The 20,058-nt window shown below is 43.6% G+C and overlaps 1 protein-coding gene across 2 annotated transcripts; it reads left to right on the top strand.

Moving 5' to 3' along the window:
* The first annotated feature begins 605 nt into the window (after positions 1-605).
* Positions 606-19,787, top strand: LOC132467639 (ceramide synthase 2-like). Of its 2 annotated transcripts, none has more exons than XM_060065090.1 (11): positions 606-838; positions 5,781-5,954; positions 6,695-6,812; positions 7,722-7,840; positions 9,797-9,854; positions 10,020-10,070; positions 10,258-10,350; positions 15,785-15,913; positions 17,419-17,525; positions 17,646-17,799; positions 17,981-19,787. In XM_060065090.1, the coding sequence occupies exons 2-11, from the start codon at positions 5,782-5,784 to the stop codon at positions 18,149-18,151; spliced, it is 1,173 nt and encodes a 390-aa protein (XP_059921073.1). In that variant the 5' UTR covers positions 606-838; position 5,781; the 3' UTR covers positions 18,152-19,787. The 2 variants fall into 2 exon arrangements, with proteins under 2 accessions (XP_059921073.1, XP_059921072.1); XM_060065089.1 differs by having other exon boundaries at positions 607-1,048.
* Positions 19,788-20,058: the final 271 nt, after the last annotated feature.

Below are 20,058 nucleotides of genomic sequence, written 5' to 3'. Positions count from 1 at the left end.
TTTATCAGACAATCCATCTTATTTGCCATTGAATAAATACATATACTGCAGGCGATGTAGTACTATCGTCAGACCTGAAGAGGGCATTCTAGCATACATCACTATATCCCTAGAGAAAACGTGTGTGTGTGCGCTCATAATATATCTGTGTGTATGTGTACATGCTTTAGGTTGGTTTAAGTGCTGATGGTCATCGTACCGTTGAAGACGTAACTAATCAGAGCAACATATAACCATTCCTTGATTCAAATAGTTTATTTCACTTACACGTAAAACAACAATTTGATTCATGCAAATGAAGGATCTACTATTGCACGGAAAACAAATGCATGACCCTTGCTCATTTGATAACACATGACAGAACAAAATGTTCCGTAATGTTTCCATTACTTTTTGTTACTCGATTATTATTATCTTATCAGTTTACAGTCTGCATGATAATAATTGGAGAACTATACGCAGTTCTCCAATTGGGCTACAGCCTGCGTGTTGTGGCGATACAACCCCTACTACAACCCCCCCCCCCCCCCCCCCCCCCACACACACACACACACACACACGCAGCACGAGAGAGGACCGGAAACATCAAGCAGAGCGCGAGAGGCTCTCCTCCCATGTGCTTAGACGTCACAGGCCCTCCCTCTCCGTTATTCTCTCTCTATATACTCTCTCTCTTTCGGCTCTTCTCTTAGACTGGCCCACGCCTAAATTCCGACCATAAAGTATAGTTTAACGCGGAGAGCACTGCATTTGACCGCTTCGCGATAGTCTGTTGAGCCTCGCCTCTCCCCTCTAACACTTTCCACGAATTCTTTCATTTTGAAAACAAAACAGAGAGGTAACTAAATTTTTCTCTACAAAGATATGAGGCTAGGATGTGATGACCGAGTCGGACCCTAAACCTCGATAGAAATGCTACTCAGGCTTGGCTTTAGCTCATAGGTTGTATTTTAAAAAGTTTGTAGTGGGATAAGAGGCCCGAAAGTGAAGCATTATAGTTGTCCTTTATTTCGCTTTCATCCTGCTACAGCCAAGGAAAATAAACCATGTAAGTACCATCAATATTATTGCAAGACAGACACTTTCCTAAATGGCTGTGGACAACCACCCCTTGGTTCTCCTTCAAAGGCGGAATATGTGTTGAATATATAGGGTCTCAAAATGTGTAAATCCCCTGATGCTAACCAGAAACCTCCCACTGGACTCGGGCTGTAGCCGGGCTGTCCCCGCGGAGGGGTTGGGGTTTAACCAGAGGGAATGCCTACGCGTGGCTGTCATCAGAGGCTAGCCTGACGTTACTTATCATACCACTCACTATACGACTGACAGGCTATTGGATCAATTGTCAGGCAGTTCGTCCTCAAATGCAAACAAATAAAACAGCATTGCAGTTAGGATTAGAATGCAAAATTAACAATAAAATAAATGCTAACCTACCTAGACCACACTTTAGGGGTGGTTATACATTGACAAACGTTGTATAATAAGTATCTAAGCCTACACGGGTTTACCTTTAATTATTTCCATAACCGACAAGGTGAGAGAGACGTATAGTCATCCATCCACAGCCCTGGCAACTCATCCATACAGTGTTAAACGTCACATTTCTGTTTGGTTTCAAGCCCTAACTACAGAAGACACATGAAGACATAATGGCTAAGTAGGCCTAGGTGGAAGCCACATGATCATACCGATCCTATAGCCCTACTCCGTATCACTTTCGTACAGTGTGATGCAACCTTTAAAACCAAGAAGATACAAAGTTTCAAACTCCACTAATGAGATTAGGGGGAGATTATACACTGTTCATATGACCTGTTATTAGACAGTGTCACTAATGATCTATGCTTACATTCTCAGTCAGCCGAACAAAACTACAATACCATCCTGAGCTCCACGGTTACTGCTGGCATATAGTGTTGTAACCTTTTAAATATTGATTTAATTGCAGGGTAACCATGGCTGTAAACAATAAGTAGCCCTACTTTTGTTATCATTTTATGTTGGGCTTCTATCTCCCAATCCCTTGACCTGGCAGAAGCGTGACCTGACCTTTATCAGAAGTCTTTGTCTGTACTCATCTTTGCAGGCTACCGTCAACATCATCATATCTTAGGTTGGATTCATTTAGGTTTCCTGTGTTTTGCTAGCGCAGATATCATTCAGTACAGTATTCGTGCAATTATACCAACATAAAATCTCAGCTAACCCGGGCCACTATACGTGACTTCAGATAGAAGCATAACTAAACCTGAACAGTGTGTTTAGTAGTTCCCCCCCACACTATTCCAACGGTTCTTCATCACTCGGATCAGATTGAGTACAGAGAGCTGTGGTGGTGTTGAGTCCTAACCTCTGAATCCCAGCAACAAATGAATTCCGCGACGAATGTTATTGCTCTACAAAATGGTTTGGCCTCAGTACTGGTGAGAATGGCCCTGAGCCAGCTATTCAAAATAACAACATCAGCTTAACAATTGGCTCCTCCGACTCGGTCAAAGGTCACGCTACCCTCTGTCATCCTCGCGGCAGGTCACTAGTGGAGGGAAGGTAGTGGCCGTGACTTTGCTCTCTGTTATCCATAACACGGCTATCGTTGTGGTGAAAGAAGCCTAGACCCTGTTGTTCATTACTGCGAGGGTTAATGCTTCTGGGAATCTGTGCTAACAGCTTGCTGTCCCTCCACCGACATTTGACTCAGTCCTGCCAAGAAGGGGATACATTTGTGCCATGTAAAATGACTCACGCCTGGGTAGACGCTAGAGATGTCTAAAGCATGATCTGAATTACAGCTAATAGACCATGTGCATTGAATGTATCAGCCTCCAGAACTACGCCGTCTTTTTCCTAAATTATCGGATGAATCACTTAATAATCTTACTCTGAGAATATCATTAGACCTGGTTGATCAGCCTAATGTATAACACGTTTCTTGATGTGCATTGAGTATGTTAGCTAACTGTGATGTATATTTCTATGTGTGGGTGTGTGTAATAATGCCGATGATCCTATTTCTACTGCTATCATAGACTCTACTATAACTCTACATGTAATACTTTGTAGATTAAAGCCATGATGTAAATTGTTTTATTTCAGGGCTGCTATCATATCATCTCAACGTGCTTCCTGTAGACCTAACATTCTGGACCTTTCTGATATCAGCTTACTTAGTTGATACTAGTTAGTTAACTTAGTCTATCTAATATTGTCTTCCTGTCCTTCTGTTTTATAATGACACAGCTTATCAAGAGTTCCCTCTGTGTCTCCCTATCTCATTCCTCCTGGTTTTACAGGTTGCTATTCATTGACAAGTTGTCATAGGGTGACAGTGACTATTTACAAAATACTGGTAAAGAAAACAGCAAATAACTTCAAGCCAAACATATCATTGAAGATTTAAGTGAATCACTAAAGTTCTAGCCCACACTGCTATCTCCTGCTTGGCCAAAAAGCAGTGTAGATCATCTTTGGAAGCCAATTCCTAAAAACATTCTTGAGGATTACTCTTAAATGCCGTAGGCAGGGTGTTGTTTATCTGTGGGGAATGCCTAGGCAGCAGGAATTATTCCCAAATCTTTATGCATTCAGCATTCAATACCAGGTTGTGCTGTAATGTAATGTGGTTATCGTCACCGTTAATGCTGCTTTGACTTCAGTTCATGCAAGGGCACCATACACCAAAACCTTTATTCCCTGCAGACCTATTCAACCTTAGTTCAGAGAATTAACTTAACAACTGATGTCAGAGATACAGCGCACCCAATATTAAACATATGGCTCAAAGATTATCCTGGTTAGTTTGATTTCTGCCTTTCAGGATTCAGAGCTCTGTTTAGAAACACCACATCCACCACACCACTATGTACACTTTACTACGTATACTACTATGTATACTAGGGAGCAGGGAAAACGACACACTTCCACTCTCTGCTACCTAGGACATCCTTATTTTTTATTGGGTCAGCAAAATCGTCAGAGTGCCGTCACATGCTCTGACATCAGTTGACATGAGTATCTCTGACATCAGGTGAGATCTATTCTCTGAACTTAGGTTGAACTTGGAGCTGCTGTTCCAGGCTGGGTCTGGAAGAGAGGTCAAGTCGATCTGCTGAAATTATATCTTAATTTAGGGAAAGCAGTGCCTCGAAAGGGGAGCAGGAGCAGACAGGCTGTGTGTGTGTGCGTGTGTGTGTGTGTGTGTGTGTGTGTGTGTGTGTGTGTGTGTGTGTGTGTGTGTGTGTGTGTGTGTGTGTGTGTGTGTGTGTGTGTGTGTGTGTGTGTGTGTGTGTGTGTGTGCGTGCGTGCGTGCGTGCGTGCGTGCGTGCGTGCGAGCGCGTGTCTGTGTGTGTGTGTGTGTGTGTGTGTGTGTGTGTGTGTGTGTGTGTGTGTGTGTGTGTGTGTGTGTGTGTGTGCAGCCGGCTTATAGCTCATCCCTCTTCACTCTCTCTTTACTTGTAACTAGTGATCAGGCGGCAGGATTGAGGCACCTGGGGCTATCACACGGAAGATGTTCTATACTAGTATCTGTCTGGATTTAATGAGCAATGCAAAACAAAGACGCCCACTCACACTCACACTCACACTCAAACGCAGTGATTTGTTCTTTGATGTGTCGCCCGTAGCCACAGAACACTGTGTGCATGACTTGTAAAATGGGAAAAACATACAAGCTTACGTTGTGTCCGCTAATGTTTAGGATGTTTGTGATTCACTGTCTGACGGAGATAAGTGCCCACTCAAGACGATGGACCCTTTAGAAGTGTGTTATACATGGTGCTACTTTATAATCTGTCTTCTCTTCTATTGATATGCTAACTATTCCCCTCTACAGATGTGTTTGTGAGAGAGAGATGGTGAGAGAGAGAGAGTGTGTGTGTGTAAATAAAATCGTGATCACTATTTAAAAGAGCACTGTACCGGAAGACCTGATTCAGGGATGATGTCATACATTCTTCCCGGAAGGGTTTCCTTTCTGGTGAGGAGTCAGTGGGGAGAAGGGCGGGGCTGGTGGTGGGAGTCTAGTGCTCTCGGGGGAGGGAGGATTTGGCAAGCTTCCACGGGTGGAATAGGCGGTGGATTACTAAAGACCTCCAGAGACGTCTGAGTATGTGTGTGTGTGGAAGGGGCGGGCTGGGGGGGGGGGCTGCCTCTGCTCCACCCAGATGGATGAGTCATGCCTCATGTCCCCCAGATTATACTTCTTCAAAACTCCACTTCCTGTGTTCTGTGTGAGCCACTCCCTGGGGCATCCAGCGACCATTCGTCTGCTTCGGAAAGAGGAGCAGGCGACCAGTAAGCAGCTGTCCAGTGTTGATCAGAGCTGTTGAGTTGAGCAGAGAGAGAGAGCTGAATCTCCCGCTCTCTCTTTCTCTCTTGTGTGCTGCTCCTGGGATTCATAGAAACTGTAATAATTTACTTCAAAATAACCCTCTCAGGGTTAGTCATATCCATTCTTTATCAACACAGATTTGATTGGATTGGATTAGATTACATTTGAAAACGTTTATAGTCCACCTTCAGTGATGGCAATTGCATTTGACAGGGCTGACATTAAATACATAAATAACATGAGATTGCTGAGACATAAGTCCACTTTTGTGTTCATATAGTTCGGCCTTCATTTTTTCATTGTTTATTCCTCAGTGGAATCCTTTAATTACTATTGCTAATTACACACTCCCATGTGTGTCGTTGCTCTGCTACCTGTGTGGTAACAGCCCCCATCCCCCCTGTGTGCTGTCCTTGACCTCTCCTCCCCTCTCCTGTCCTGTTTGGTGCAGCATGTTACAGGAGCTGAGCGACTGGGTATGGCAGGAGCGGCTCTGGTTTCCAGAGGGGCTGGGCTGGGCTGACCTGGAGGACCGGGACGGCAGGGTCTACGCCAAGGGTCAGGACCTCTGGGTGGTGCTGCCCATCGCCCTCGCCTTCATCATCATCCGCCAGATCTTCGAAAGGTCCGTTTCCTCCATTTCCATCCACCGACCCCCCCTCCCCATCTCCCCTCTGAAGCGGATTCACACCTCTGCAGACCAAACAAGATCCCCGTTTGGAATTCAAGACATGACTCGATCTTTGCAGGGCTGGCCACATGTCCACTTCTGTCTTGTTAACGTGTACACAAGGGGGCAGTAAAGCATTCCAGTGACAAATGCAAATCCGGAAGTCCTCTTCATGTGCGGCCATTTTATTCTTGTGTCTGGCTGTCAGACACCAAACCAAACTCTGTGCCTGATTCCCGCTCACTCAACCCCTCTCTCTCTCACTGCTCCATCCTCCCTAAGACTACTACAGAGACTCTTCTTCTTACTCCCCGGCTGCCTTGCCCTTCTCCTCTGGTAGATCATCTGGTTTTCCCCTCTCCTCTTCATTGCGGATGCGGTTTCTTTCTTCAGAGTCACTCTGCTTGTGATGCTCTTTCTTCTCTCTCCACCTATCATCTCCACTGCATCCCAGGGCTGCTAATTTGATTGGAACCCTTTGATGCTTTTTTTGTACGACTTGTGTGATTTGAAGTTGAAGCTAATCTTTGTTGAAATTATTGTACCCAGCGAACATTTTCCAATTTAATGTCCAAAGTAGATTTGATAGCCTTCCATACCATCACCTTGAAGTGTTGTTTTTTTTGTGTGTATGTGTCTGTTTGCATACATGTGTGTATGTCTGTGTGTGTGTGTGTATGTGATTGTCTGTGCAGGACAGTGGCATTGCCCCTAGCCTCTCTGCTCGGGGTGAAGGAGACGGTACGACTCCAGGTTTCTCCCAACCCTACGTTGGAGTCCTTCTACTGTAACAACAGCAAGAACCCCACCCAGGTAGGAACACAAACACGCACACTCAACGCACACAACAACCACAAACACACACACACACACACACACACACACACACACACACACACACACACACACACACACACACACACACACACACACACAAACACACACACACACACACACACACACACACACATACATGCGTGCACACACGCACACACAGACACACAGATACACAATCACACCCATGTTCTGATTTAAATATTCACAAATGTGTGAATGATATTTGTCAATGAATAAATGTATTCCAAAACTTGCACCTGAGCTGTGGAAGAAAGACAGCAGAGCGGAGAGGAGGGTTGGGGCGGGATGAACCAATCAGAGGTCGGAAGACAAACTGTTTGTTTTTTTTCTGCTGTCTCAGGCGTCCCAAGTGGTGCTGAGGTTGAGTGACATTTATTGCTTAAGTAATTTGTTAATTAAAACTAAACTGTGTTAATTGTGGTTTGGATTCAAAAGGCACCTTAGAATATGAGTCTATTCAATAGCCAGCAGGACCTACTTTACTCTAAAACAATTGATGGCGCAATAGCTGCACACACGCAGCATCGTTATGGCAATGAATTTAAAGATAAATAATTAATCTTTAAATCACCTAATACCTCAATCGCACTATTAAGGGGATGAATCTCATCTGGGTTTGTGTAAATTTCACATAAAACAGATGAGCTCAATGTGAACTGTGCTTACCTTCTGAACATTAATGAACCTCATCAGAGCGTTCATGTATAACATACAATACATCGATGTGCATCTCACAGAAATTGAAATAACAAAATATGATAATTGAGGGTATTACATAACCAGAAGATAGCCTTTCCCTATACTATTCCTAAAAAACACTACAACAGTAAATGCTAATACCCATCCACAACCCCTTCCCCTCAGAGCGCGATGGAGAGGCTGTGTAAGCAGACGGACTTATCAGAGCGACAGGTGCAGCGCTGGTTCAGGAGACGGCGGAACCAGGACCGGCCCAGCCTGATCAAGAAGTTCAAAGAAGCCAGGTACCGCTGAAAGACATGAACGCATGGGATGCACTTATGCCCGCATGCACATGATAAAACCATGTGGGCACACATACACATGAACATTGCTGGCTGTGCAACTGGTTGGAACAGCTTACCCCAGTTCGCTGTCTATTAATAACTCACGTTCATATATATAATGTCACTCTGCTGCTAGCTAGCATGCCTGCTCCCTGGCTACTCACACCCCAAAGCCAACTGCCAGCACAACATGCCAAGACCCCTCCCTAACACGCACATGCTCTCTCTCTCTCTCTCTCTCTCTCTCTCTCTCTCTCTCTCTCTCTCTCTCTCTCTCTCTCTCTCTATCTCTCTCTCTCTCTCTCTCTCTCTCTCTCTCTCTCTCTCTATCTCTCTCTCTCTCTCTCTCTCTCTCTCTCTCTCTCTCTATCTCTCTATATCTTATTCTCACACACACACACAAAGTTACTTTGGGTACAGCCAAGTGCCCAGAGTCCATCGCTGTGTTATATTTAACTCTTGAGTGTTTACAGAAGCCAGAGCATAGCTAACTAACTAGCAGCGGGGACTTAGGACCGTGAATCCTGAGTGCAGAGGTCTCAGCTTACGGGATTTACAGAGAAATACCCACATTGCCACGTTAGACCCCAGCCCTTTAAAGCGGACCGGGGCATTGACCCACACTCTGAGAGGCAGTTACTGTACATACCGCTGCCCCACTGTCTATTACTGATATGATGGATATGCTGATAGTATACCACAGCATTAACCAAGCATTTACCCAAGATTTACAGCCTTTTAGTACTAAAGTACATTAGCTCACACACCTAATCTTAATAGGATTTTGTGATACAATTTTGGCTGGTGTTACAATATGTAGAACGCAGGCCGTATACAGTAACACAAAAAACAAACACAAAATAAACATTAACATAGAATATTAGAATATAATAAAAACACAAACAGCCGTCTATACAAAGATGCAATGGCATGATCCTGAAAGGGCCTGCATGTCATTTCCGCTACACTTCATTGTCCTTATGGCCTCCCTGGTATTTACGTGGGTGTTGAAGTGAGGACATGTTGTTTCAGCGACTTGCTTTATCGGCTTCACAGTCAGTAGAGTGTGCGAGCGTGTGCATGCGTTGTAGCTTGATTGTCACTCCCTAGTCATGGTGTGTCTTTCCCTGTGCGTGTATGACGACATCCCCCATGAATCCATCTGTTGTGTTTCTGGGCACAATAAGCTCACTGTGGCCTGTCTCCCTGTTTATCCCACTACTACTTCCACTGGTGTACCCCCTCCCTCCCTCTCTCCCTCTCTCTCGCTCTCTCTCCCTCTGTCTCTCTCTCTCTCTCTCTCTGTCTCTCTGTCTCTCTCTCTCTCTCTCTCTCTCTCTCTCTCTCTGTCGCTCTCTCTCTCTCTCTCTCTCTCTCTCTCTCTCTCTCTCTCTCTCTCTCTCTCTCTCTCTCTCTCTCTCTCTGTCTCTCTCTCTCTCTCTCTCTCTCTCTCTCTCTCTCTCTCTCTCTCTGTCTCTTTCTCTCATTATCTCTCTCACCCTTTCTCTCTCTCTCTACCTTGCCTCTCTCTCACCCTCCCACCTCTTTCTCCCTCTCCTCTCGCTCTCCCACCCCTCTTTCTCTCCCTCCTATTTCCTGAAACCACTGCCACTATCCACTCCCCATCTTTCCATCATTTCCTGTTTTTGGGCTAAACTGATGTAATTCATTTTGTTGACTATGACTAAATAGCTATCTATCTATGCATTACATAGACAGGCTACAAGTATTTTGATACAGTAATAGCAATAAAAGGCAGTTGTCGTATTATCGTTGTGTAAGAGATGTGTTGTGTGTGTTTGAGAGGGAATGCGCCATCATTGTTAAATTCCACTAGAAAACATGCATCTTGTAATCCCCTTGATTGAGATTTTGCAAGTTTGCGTGTCTATCTGTGTATGTATTCTCTTTCAGTTGGAGATTTACCTTTTACCTTCTTGCTTTCTTTGCTGGCCTGGCCACCCTGATCGATGTGAGTAGTAGTTTTAAACGTTCACTTCCCAAGTATCTATGACAGCTGATCTTTAATGTGATGACTCCACCTTATGATGACCTATCCTGTGATGAGTCATCTGATCTATAAGAAGAGCCGTCTCCATCTGTTAACTCAACCTCTCTCTTCTTCTCTTTTTGATAGAAACCCTGGTTCTATGACCTGAAGGAGATGTGGGAGGGCTTCCCTGTGCTGGTACAAGTCCTTTTTTGGTCATCAACCACACCACACTGAAGGCACAAGGCCAGAATAGTTCTCAACATTAAAAAACAACATTCAGCCATTGAACGATCGTAATGAATATGAATTCACAGGGACATTTAAAACAGTCTGTATCGCTGGGCGTTAGAGTTCAAAGGTTGTGTCTCTTTGTGTTCCACAGAGTCTCCTGCCCTCGCAGTACTGGTACTACATGATAGAGCTGGGCTTCTACGTCGCTCTGCTCTTCAGTGTGGCCTTCGACGTCAAGCGGAAGGTGAGCCAACACTTCCATCCTGGGTCCATCTAGGTCCTAACTATTGTTTATCTTTGGCCATTATGGTTCAAAGAGGATAGAGCAAACTAGCAAGTTGCGGAAAAACTAAGATAAAATGCGAAGCGTTTGTCAGTGAAAATCAGGAGAATGTAGGATATCCAGTCAAATTGTGCAGTAGGACTGTTGTGGTACTCTTGACATATCCTATAGAGTCTTTGCAATATGTTTTTATTGGTCTATACTATTGACCAATAAAAACATGTCTACACTCTTATTTATCTGTAATCTCTTGGAGTAGAACTCCTTACCGAGACATGGGCATAGTTCTGCCAAGATATGGCATTCTATCAAGGGTTGTTTATGGAGTGCCTAGGCCAACACTATCAGCCCACCATCGGGCATGAGTTGTTAGCAGACATTAGGCTGCCCCCAGCCTACTTCATTGGTGGGCTGTTTGTGCTGTGTGTGTCTGTTGATGTGCCTAGTGTATGTACATTTGTTTTTGTGTGTGTGATGTGAGTGTGCTCCTACCCACTATGCGACATTCAAAGTGGATTCAGGTACATGAAGTATAAGGTTTGTTCTAGGAAAGATCACGCTTGTGACGTGAAGAGTGTATACAGTTATCTTCCACAGCGCAAGAGAGGCCACCCAGAGTTTCTCGCTAAACTATGAAAGTGAAGCAAAACAGACAGAAAATGGGAATTTACCAGCCCACGGTTGAAACAGAAATAATACATACATGACACAACTCCCATCAGAGGCAAAATCATCCATGAAGACAAGATATGGGATAGATATGGGAGTGAAATACATGCAGTGTCTGATACACAAGTAGAAAATGTTTGGGCCAGGACATTGATAAGTAGCATGATGATACATGGCCCTACTCACACACTCTAACTAACACAATCTATGCCATTTTATCATTGTTTCTGTGATAACAGTGTCTAAACATTCACTTTATCAGTGTTACTGAAATAAAATTGTCTAAACCAGGGGTCTTCAATTAAAATTGAACAAGGTCCAGTTACTAAAAATTCCTTCCAAGAAAGGTCCGAACCTACCACGTCCTAATAGCCTTCTTTTGTCAAATACAATCAACACGGCATATTACCTTATCATTTCAGATGAATTTATTTTCAATTTCCAAATAGCTTACTTTTAACCATGAAAAACTAGCAAGACAAAGTAACGCATATTAACATTTCAAGTAAACAAAACAGGTACATTAGGCCCACAATTTAAGTAAACATAAAAAGTGCATAAGGCCTACATTTCAAGTAAGCAAAACAGGTACACCAGGCCTAAATTTCAAATAAACACAAAAAAAGAGCATTAGGCCTTCATTTCAAGTAAGCAAAACAGTGTCCCAAGTGGTGTTAGACCCAACAGGTCCTCACATATCTCTTTCTATTCTTGATAAAACAATCGCACATAAACCAAAAGCTGGGCATTATCCGTTACATCTGACGACTCATCAATGGCTAAGGATGGGGCACTCTGAACAGCCGCATGAAGCTGTGACAGTGTGTCATCTGATAACATTTCGGATTTTCTGGTTGTCGTTGCAGCTCACATTGGGATTTGCTTTATTTTTTCACACAATTCATCCCTTTGGTTACCTTCAAGTAACGTCTCGGCAGCGGCATTCAAGCACTCCTTCACAACAGTCGTGTCACTGAAAGTTTTTTTATGTTGCCCCAAAATCCATCCAATCTTAAGTTAAGTGAGCATTCATTTGCACGTTGCTGGCCTGTAAATCAGTGTGTGAAGACACGCGTAGACCGTTCATACTGAGGTCTCAGCTCGGATATTTTCCACGCTCTTACTTCTGACTTCTGGGGATACTTTTCCTCGAAGGATCTGTGTTTGGATTAGTAATGCCGCTTAATATTCAGCGCCACTGTTTCAACACATAAAAGACACAACAAAGGTTTTGTACTGCCTTGCGGGAGGATGAACATGCATTGATCAGTCCATTCATCTTTAAAATGTCTATTTTAGGGGTCAAATTTCCTTATTTCCAAGCAAGCCATTTTCTCATTCCAAATCGCTCTTCCGGTTAACAAAAAATTTGATTGGCTATTTTTTGAGTGACGCTATTACGCACATGCCGTGACAGACGGAGGGAGGGGGGGAGTTCGGTGAGTGCATGATCTTCGCTCTGTGAAGATCATTGCTTTTTGCTGTTTTTAAGCTGTACTACAGACTATTCTGCCTTTCAATTTGTATTTCAGTGAGAAATGATTTTACTAACATAATCATGCTTTGTATAGTGAAATCATAAAAAAAAAATGTATACATGTTTTCTAGTGGAGTCAAAAAAATAGGACCGTCACTTGGTCCGGACCCGGACCGCGGTCCGCCGTTTGGAGATGCCTGGTCTAAACAGTCACTCTATCACTGTAACTGAAATAACAGTCTAACAGAGTAATTTTGAGATAACAGGAGTAATATCATATGTTTATAACAGTCGCCACCAACCAGTTTGTGATCGTTCCCCTCTTCTCTGAACGCATGTAACATTCTTTCATGATGTCAAAGCACCTTTACTGTTTGACGCCACGACCAAGGAACACCAGCGGCGAGATGTGTGTCGGTGTGTGAAGCTCAGTCTGAGCAGCAGTTAACTATTATGTTGGCGTCCGAGAGAGGGTTATGCTTACCAGGTACTTATAGTTGAAAGCCACGGTGTGTGAGGAATTTCGTATACAGTGTCGCTTATTATAACTCAAACACAACAGTAGGCTACAAAATAACACTTTTAAGATGTGTTTAGAACACCAGCTGAAACAGGGGTTTCACCTACAGTTTAAATTGCTTTTTTCGGGATTAAATAATAATCCCGAAGATCTCCATAATATACATTTTAAAATATGTCAGTTAAGTCACAATCTATCGCTGTGAAATGATGGTGATTGGTCCTTTGGCCCACTGATGGAAGCCTTGCATACCCACCATGCATTGACATCATGACCACAGTGGTGCTTCCACCAGAGAAGGTACGGTGGAGCAACAGACTAGTTCTTCAACCCACTTGTGTGAGTAGTGGGTGCCATGGTAATTCCTTTATGAGATATTTTGTCTGGACAGAATATTAAAGATCCCATGGCATGACATTTTTCACTTTCTGAGGTTTTATAACTTTAATATGAGTTCCCCTAGCCTACCTATGCGCCCCCAGTAGCTAGAAATTTAGTTTGGGGTAAAACGAGCACTAGGCATTCTGCTCCTTCTTTGAAAAAACCGAAGCTCAGACGCGCCGTTTTGGAATATTCCCTGTATGTCGTCATAAGGGGAGATGCCACCTCCCCATTCTCTGCCTTGTCAGCCCAGAGAATTTGGCCCGCCAATGAGACACGACCGTGCGAGCGCCACGTGTGTGTGTGTGTGTGATTACACCCACTGTCACGCAAGTGTTGTACACTTCTTTATTATTTAGATAACCGTTCTGCTGTTGGTTTTATGGCGCATAACACGTCGGACTCTCGTCTCTGGTATTTCGACAACGAGACTAGTAGTGGGGGTTATCTCATGCATGGTTGAGAAGAAATTCAAGGAAAGGAACTTTGGCTTTGACTCCCTGAAGTACATGAACCACGACATGGAGGAGAAAGGGATTGTTGCCAGCGATTGTCTCCCTCTTGAGCCCCGCTTCCCGCGCCCCGCTGCCTTCTGCCGAGGGACGACCTCCTCGGCGCTGCCCGCTGCAGGAGGCAGTGGTGCCTAAGCGCTGCCCGCTGCCGAGGCGGTGGTCCCTCGGCAGCGAGAAGCAGGGCTCAAGCGGGCAACAATCCCTTTCTCCTCCATGTCGTGGTTCAGTCTACTTCAGATTGATGTGGACGTGAAAGAACCAGAGATGTCGGAGAACCCGACGCAGTCGTTCATTATATCGTCTGGAGGCGCACAGCTTTTGGCCGTGATAATATTTATTATATGATATAGATATTTATGTATAATATGATATTATTTAGATATAGAGCTTCAGGACTCCCACCGGAGCACCCGGAGTGTTCTAGAATATTACAGAACACGGCCAAAGGCTGTGTGCGCCTCGCCATTGCGATACATCCACTGTAAACAGAGCGCATGGTACCGTGGCCGCAAGCTGCTCAGGGCCACACCCCCACCCTCCTCCTTGACCCGCCTCTCTCCACCTCATTTGCAATAAAGCTGCAAACAGCGTGTTTGGGGAAAGCTCAACGTGCGACTGGCTCGTAGTGGCTGTAACTCTGCACCACGGCTGAATTCCGTGAACGTCTTCAAATACTGTGTTGGGGGCCCACTAATATCTATATATTTAAGCATCAATAATGTAGCATGCCATGGGACCTTGAAAAAAACCTCTAAATTAATAAAACACACAATAGTTGTAGATATAACTATTTATTTATGCACCAGTCTTCTCTCTGAGCTGAGTGTGCCCCTCTGAGTGAGCTGTACCTCTGTATAATGACTGAGCCTACCTCCTTTGTTCAGTTCAACCCAGGCATGTTGGGTAACCTACATGTTGGCTAGCTAACAGGACATAAGTTCCAAAAAGCGAAAAGCAAAACCACAACCATATCTGTGTTTTGCATTACATTTCTTTCCGCCATTGTGGCCGCCAAATAGAATGAAACAGAGATCTTTGAGATTTCTGTTTAACTTTCTATTAACAGCTATTGATGACCTCATTCTCGTTTTCCCATCTATGTGAATGGATGTTCCAGCAAGTTTTCAGAGATGTGGAGGAGAGAAGTCTAGTAATAGTTAGGGGTGCGAATCTCAACGATTCGATTCTAAAACGATTATCGATGCATCTTGATGCAACAATTTTTTTTACGTGTGTGTGTGTGTGTGTGTGTGTGTGTGTGTGTGTGTGTGTGTGTGTGGGTGTGGGTGTGGGTGGGTGGGTGGGTGGGTGGGTGTGTGTGTGTGTGTATGTGTGTGCATGTTTGGTACATTTAAACTTCTTTCCTGAGTGTATGTGTTCAGGTCGTTTTGGGTTGCGTAGGGATATGGGCTATTTGGCTCAGTTTACCACAGAATGGGCCAATCTCTGAGAAGGTATTTTGGGAAGCATTCTCCTCTAAGCATGTACCTCTGCTTGATCCGGGTTCCCCACCACAGTCCCAACAGACAATTAATATTATTTTTATACACATTATAATAATACTTGTTATGCTAATTTGATGTTGAAGTTACAACGGACTTTGTTGAAATGTAGGGTGTCTGAGGTGTAATTATTGTGCATTGACAGCAAATATACAAAAATGACCTTTTCTCATTCTGTTTGTAATAAAACTATTCTTATAAACGTGTCATGCTGGTTGTATGCTCAGATTGTTCTCATGAAGTCGCTTTGGACACAAAGTGTTGCTAATTGACCAATTGTAATTGTGACTTAAACAGGATGTCCCCATTAACAGCGGTCACCTCTCCCTCGCAGGACTTCAACGAGCAGATAATCCATCACCTAGCCACCATCGTACTGCTGTGCTTCTCCTGGTGTATGAACTACATCCGCGCCGGGACGCTCGTCATGCTGCTGCACGACTCCTCCGACTACTTCCTCGAGGTTTGTCGTCTGTTCACCTCTTAGTGTCAGGGGATCGGTTCACACCGTACTCAATAATTCAATATTCAGTGAGGGTATTCAATTGATTAACTCATGAACACAATAGGTTGTGGCAAACAGTGATCTGCCTTTAAGCTGTGTGACATCTGAAAAATCTTTTGTCTGATTAATGACAAAAAAAGATTAGGATTATAGACCTTAAAATATATATGAACACAATTCCATGAACACAAATCCATAAATTAGGACCCGTAAGTCATTCAGTTTTTCGTCACCAAACATTAAAGGTCCCATGGCATGCTACTTTATGGATGCTTTAATATAGATATTAGTGGGCCCCTAACACAGTATTTGAAGACGGCCGTGGTGCAGAATTACAGCCACTACGAGCCAGTCGCACATTGAGCTTTCCCCAAACGCGCCGTTTCAGTGTCTGTAGCTTTAATGCAAATGAGGAGGAGAGAGGTGGGAGGGTGGGGGTGTGGCCCAGAGCAGCTTTCCAACAGGGTACCATGCGCTCTGTTTACAGTGGATGTATCGCAATGGCGAGGCGCACACAGCCTTCGGCCGGGTTCTGTAAATATTCTAGAACACTCCGGGCGCTCCTTATACCTAAATAATATCATATTATATATAGATATCTATATCATATCATACATATTATTACGGCCAAAAGCTGTGTGCGCCTCCAGACCATATTATGAATCTCAAACGACTGCGTTAGATTTTCCAACGTCTCTGGTTCTTCCACTACCACATCAATCTGAAGTAGACTGAACCGTACGCTGCCCGCTGCCCGCTGACGGCTGACGGCTGCCGGGCGGTGGGGCTTCGTGTTGATGGTGCCTCACGGCAGCGGGCAGCGAGGCTCAACGATGGCTGAGACAACCCCAACTACAGTCTCATTAGGAAATACCAGAGACGTCAAAGAAACGACGTGTTATGCGCCAACAGCAGAACAGTTATCCAAATAACAAACAAGTGTACAACAAATGTGTTACAGTGTGTGTAATCACACACACACACACACACACACACACACACACACACACACGTGTGGCGCTCGCACGGTCGTAGCTCATTGGCGGGCCAAATTCTTTGGGCGGCAAGACAGAGAAAGGGGAGGTGGCATCTCCCCTTATGACGACATACAGGGAAAATTCCAAAATGGCGCGTCTGAGCCTCGTCTTTTAAAAGGCGGAGCAGAATGCCAAGTGCTCGTTTTACACCCAACGAAATTTCTAGCCACTGGGGCAGCATAGGTAGGCTAGGGGAACTCATATTAATGTTAGAAAACCTCAGAAAGTGAAATTTTCATGCCATGGGATCTTTAATATACCATTTGTTAATCTAAAAGCACACATTAACGCATGGATGTGGAAGCAGGAAATCAACTCCTCGAAACACTTGTGTAACACTGCCATCTTGTGGCGGGGAATGTTTGAGATGTGACCTGAAACTGGAAAACGAATATCCTCTCTCTTGTGTCCCACTGCCTTATCTAGTCTGCGAAGATGTTTAATTATGCTGGCTGGAGGACTACCTGTAACTGTATCTTCATCGTCTTTGCTTCCATTTTCATCTTCACACGTCTCGTGATCTTCCCCTTCAAGTAAGCACAGTTCACTCATGAAAACATATTTGAAGTTACTATACAAGTGAAGGTATCGTGTCAAGTTATTTTCCATGTGGAAAAGGTTTGTTGTATTAACGTCATGCTTTCATCCCAAAGGATCTTATACTGCACGTGGGTCTACCCAGTGACCATCTACAAGCCCTTCTTTGGCTACTACTTCCTCAACGGCCTGATGTTTGTGCTGCAGCTTCTCCATATATTCTGGGCCGTCCTCATCGTACGCATGGCCGTCCGCTTCCTGACCACCAACGTATGTTGGACCGTTGAGGCGAATAACACACTCACACAAACTTATACCGACGAACTCTTTGAGATGTTCTGACCATAGCCATACCATAACATACAATAGCCAGAGCCTCAGAACAGATGTAGCAGGAGGTGCCCTTGATTGATTTAAGTGTCTCCATGCTGTTCTTTTTCTTCGTCTTCAGGAGAAAGTAGATGATGAACGAAGTGACAAAGAGGAGACAGATGCGTCGGAGGAGGAAGAGAATGATGTAAAAAAAGAAAAAAAGAAAAACGGAGCCCAGCGAAATGGACATGCGGCCCACAACAACAAACCGTTGCAATTCAGAATGAGGCAGGACAATATTCTGTTGTGAAGGACCCGCATACCTCGCCGAAAAGACGAGGCAGAGAAGGGATGTTGGCTCTTGGAGTGGAGGAGACTTAACTGTTTTTGAACAAAGATTACAAAGGAGGCTGTTGATCGGAAAGGTGGAAGGACACAAGATATAAACACTGTTGTGCACAACTCAGGAGATGGATACACTACTTGAAGTGATGTGTTTTTGTAGTTCGCTCCAATGCGGGGGGGGGGGGGGGGGGGGTTGGGTTAGGCAACAGAGGAGTGGCGGTGTGAGGAAGACAAGTCGCATTGTAATCTGTCTTGTCATTGTTGTGTGCCTTCCAGCAAAATGTTGTTTAGAACGTGTGTTTGAAACCATGTTCATGCTTTCCGTCTGCGTCCTTTTTATTTGATTTGTTTTTTTTAACACTCGCCATTTGTGCTTTCAGCTCAAATCATGAGAAGAGAGAGAACATATATCTTCTTAATTTTCTATCTATGCAATTATGAGTCTTCTTAGTTTCTTTGCACATTTTTATCTTACGATTCTTAAACACACGCAGTAATGTGCCCATTCTCTGCTACTGGTACTGTCTGCCCTCCAGAGATAACAAGTGTAAAAATAATTGATTGTGTTAAAAATGAGATTCACTTTAGGGCATTTAGCATTTAGCCATAGCCCTAACCCTTATTTTAAGGTAAATTATTTGGTATCCTGCCTATATGTTAATGTTTTTTTTGGTGTAAGATACCAAACAGGGTTGATATGTTTATCTAGCTTTACCTGTTAGTGAACCAAATAATCGACGATTGGTCAAGTCATGGAGCTACGACCATTGTATTTCCCATATTCATCAATTATTTGCTGTCTCACTCCAGTTAAATGACTACTAAACCAAAACATTTCCAGCTCTAGAAACTATGTTTTTTAGTTGTGTTCTTTGCAGAAGCTACTTTGATTAACCATGAACATCTGTGAAATAAGGTCAGAGTTATTCACAACGGCAGCAATATAATCAGGGTTTTTAGTTCCCTGTGTCAGAATTTAATGTCTCTGGTTTAGCTGGATCCAATGACAGAGACTTGACCCTTTCATCATTGCCATTATACAATCATCCACCCAATGTGGAGATATGGGAGTTCTGATTGGTCTGCAAGATTAATTTCCGAAATCTTTCCATGTCTGTATTTTATTTAAATGCAGTCCAGGTTGCTGTAGGTCATTGCTTAAGAGCCAGTGCTATTCTATCCTTGGAAAGACACTGTGTTGATGCTTGGATTTAAGGTTTAATATGAAACAGGTTTTACGGTTCTGCATTTAATTGATTTTTAAATGAAAGATATTGTAATCATGTTTTAGCAATAATGTTTTACTCTGATGAATACACAAAGAAGAAGGTATATGTTGTGTTATTTTGTATGCCAAGTGCCTTATGTGCAATGCATAGGCTTTACCCTCATTAACTCCACTATTTAAATATTCAAGAAGAAAAACAAAAAACTATCTTGCTCCTCCTTTCTGTATTTTGTCCCTTGTTGTCTAACATTCTGTCCAACTCCGCCCCATTCCACAACCATCACAAATTACCAACTCCCCATCGAAAATATTTGTTGGTGTTAAATGGTGCCTTAGTATTATTCATAATAAAAGCAAACATCCAGAAACGACATACCTTGGTTTACAGTATTTATTCTTTCCCTGTTGTTACTCTGCGTTTGCATTACTATACAATCTAAATTGTTTACAAAGGCGTTTCAGTTTCGGTTCGGCGGAATGACCCGAGTAGAACAAAAATGTGAGTAATGTGAATTTGTTACGTATATAATTTAATGTAGCTAATACAATATATCCATTAAAAACCTTCATGGATGTAACCAATGATATCAGCGTGGTTGAGAAAATCTGGACGTGCCCCATTGTACGTCATTTGTATCCAACTT

Source organism: Gadus macrocephalus, chromosome 11 (genome assembly GCF_031168955.1).
Source record: "Gadus macrocephalus chromosome 11, ASM3116895v1".
NCBI classification, from domain to species: domain Eukaryota; kingdom Metazoa; phylum Chordata; class Actinopteri; order Gadiformes; family Gadidae; genus Gadus; species Gadus macrocephalus.
The sequence above is the reverse complement of the archived record's forward strand: the minus strand, read 5'-3'. Positions and strand labels throughout refer to the sequence as shown.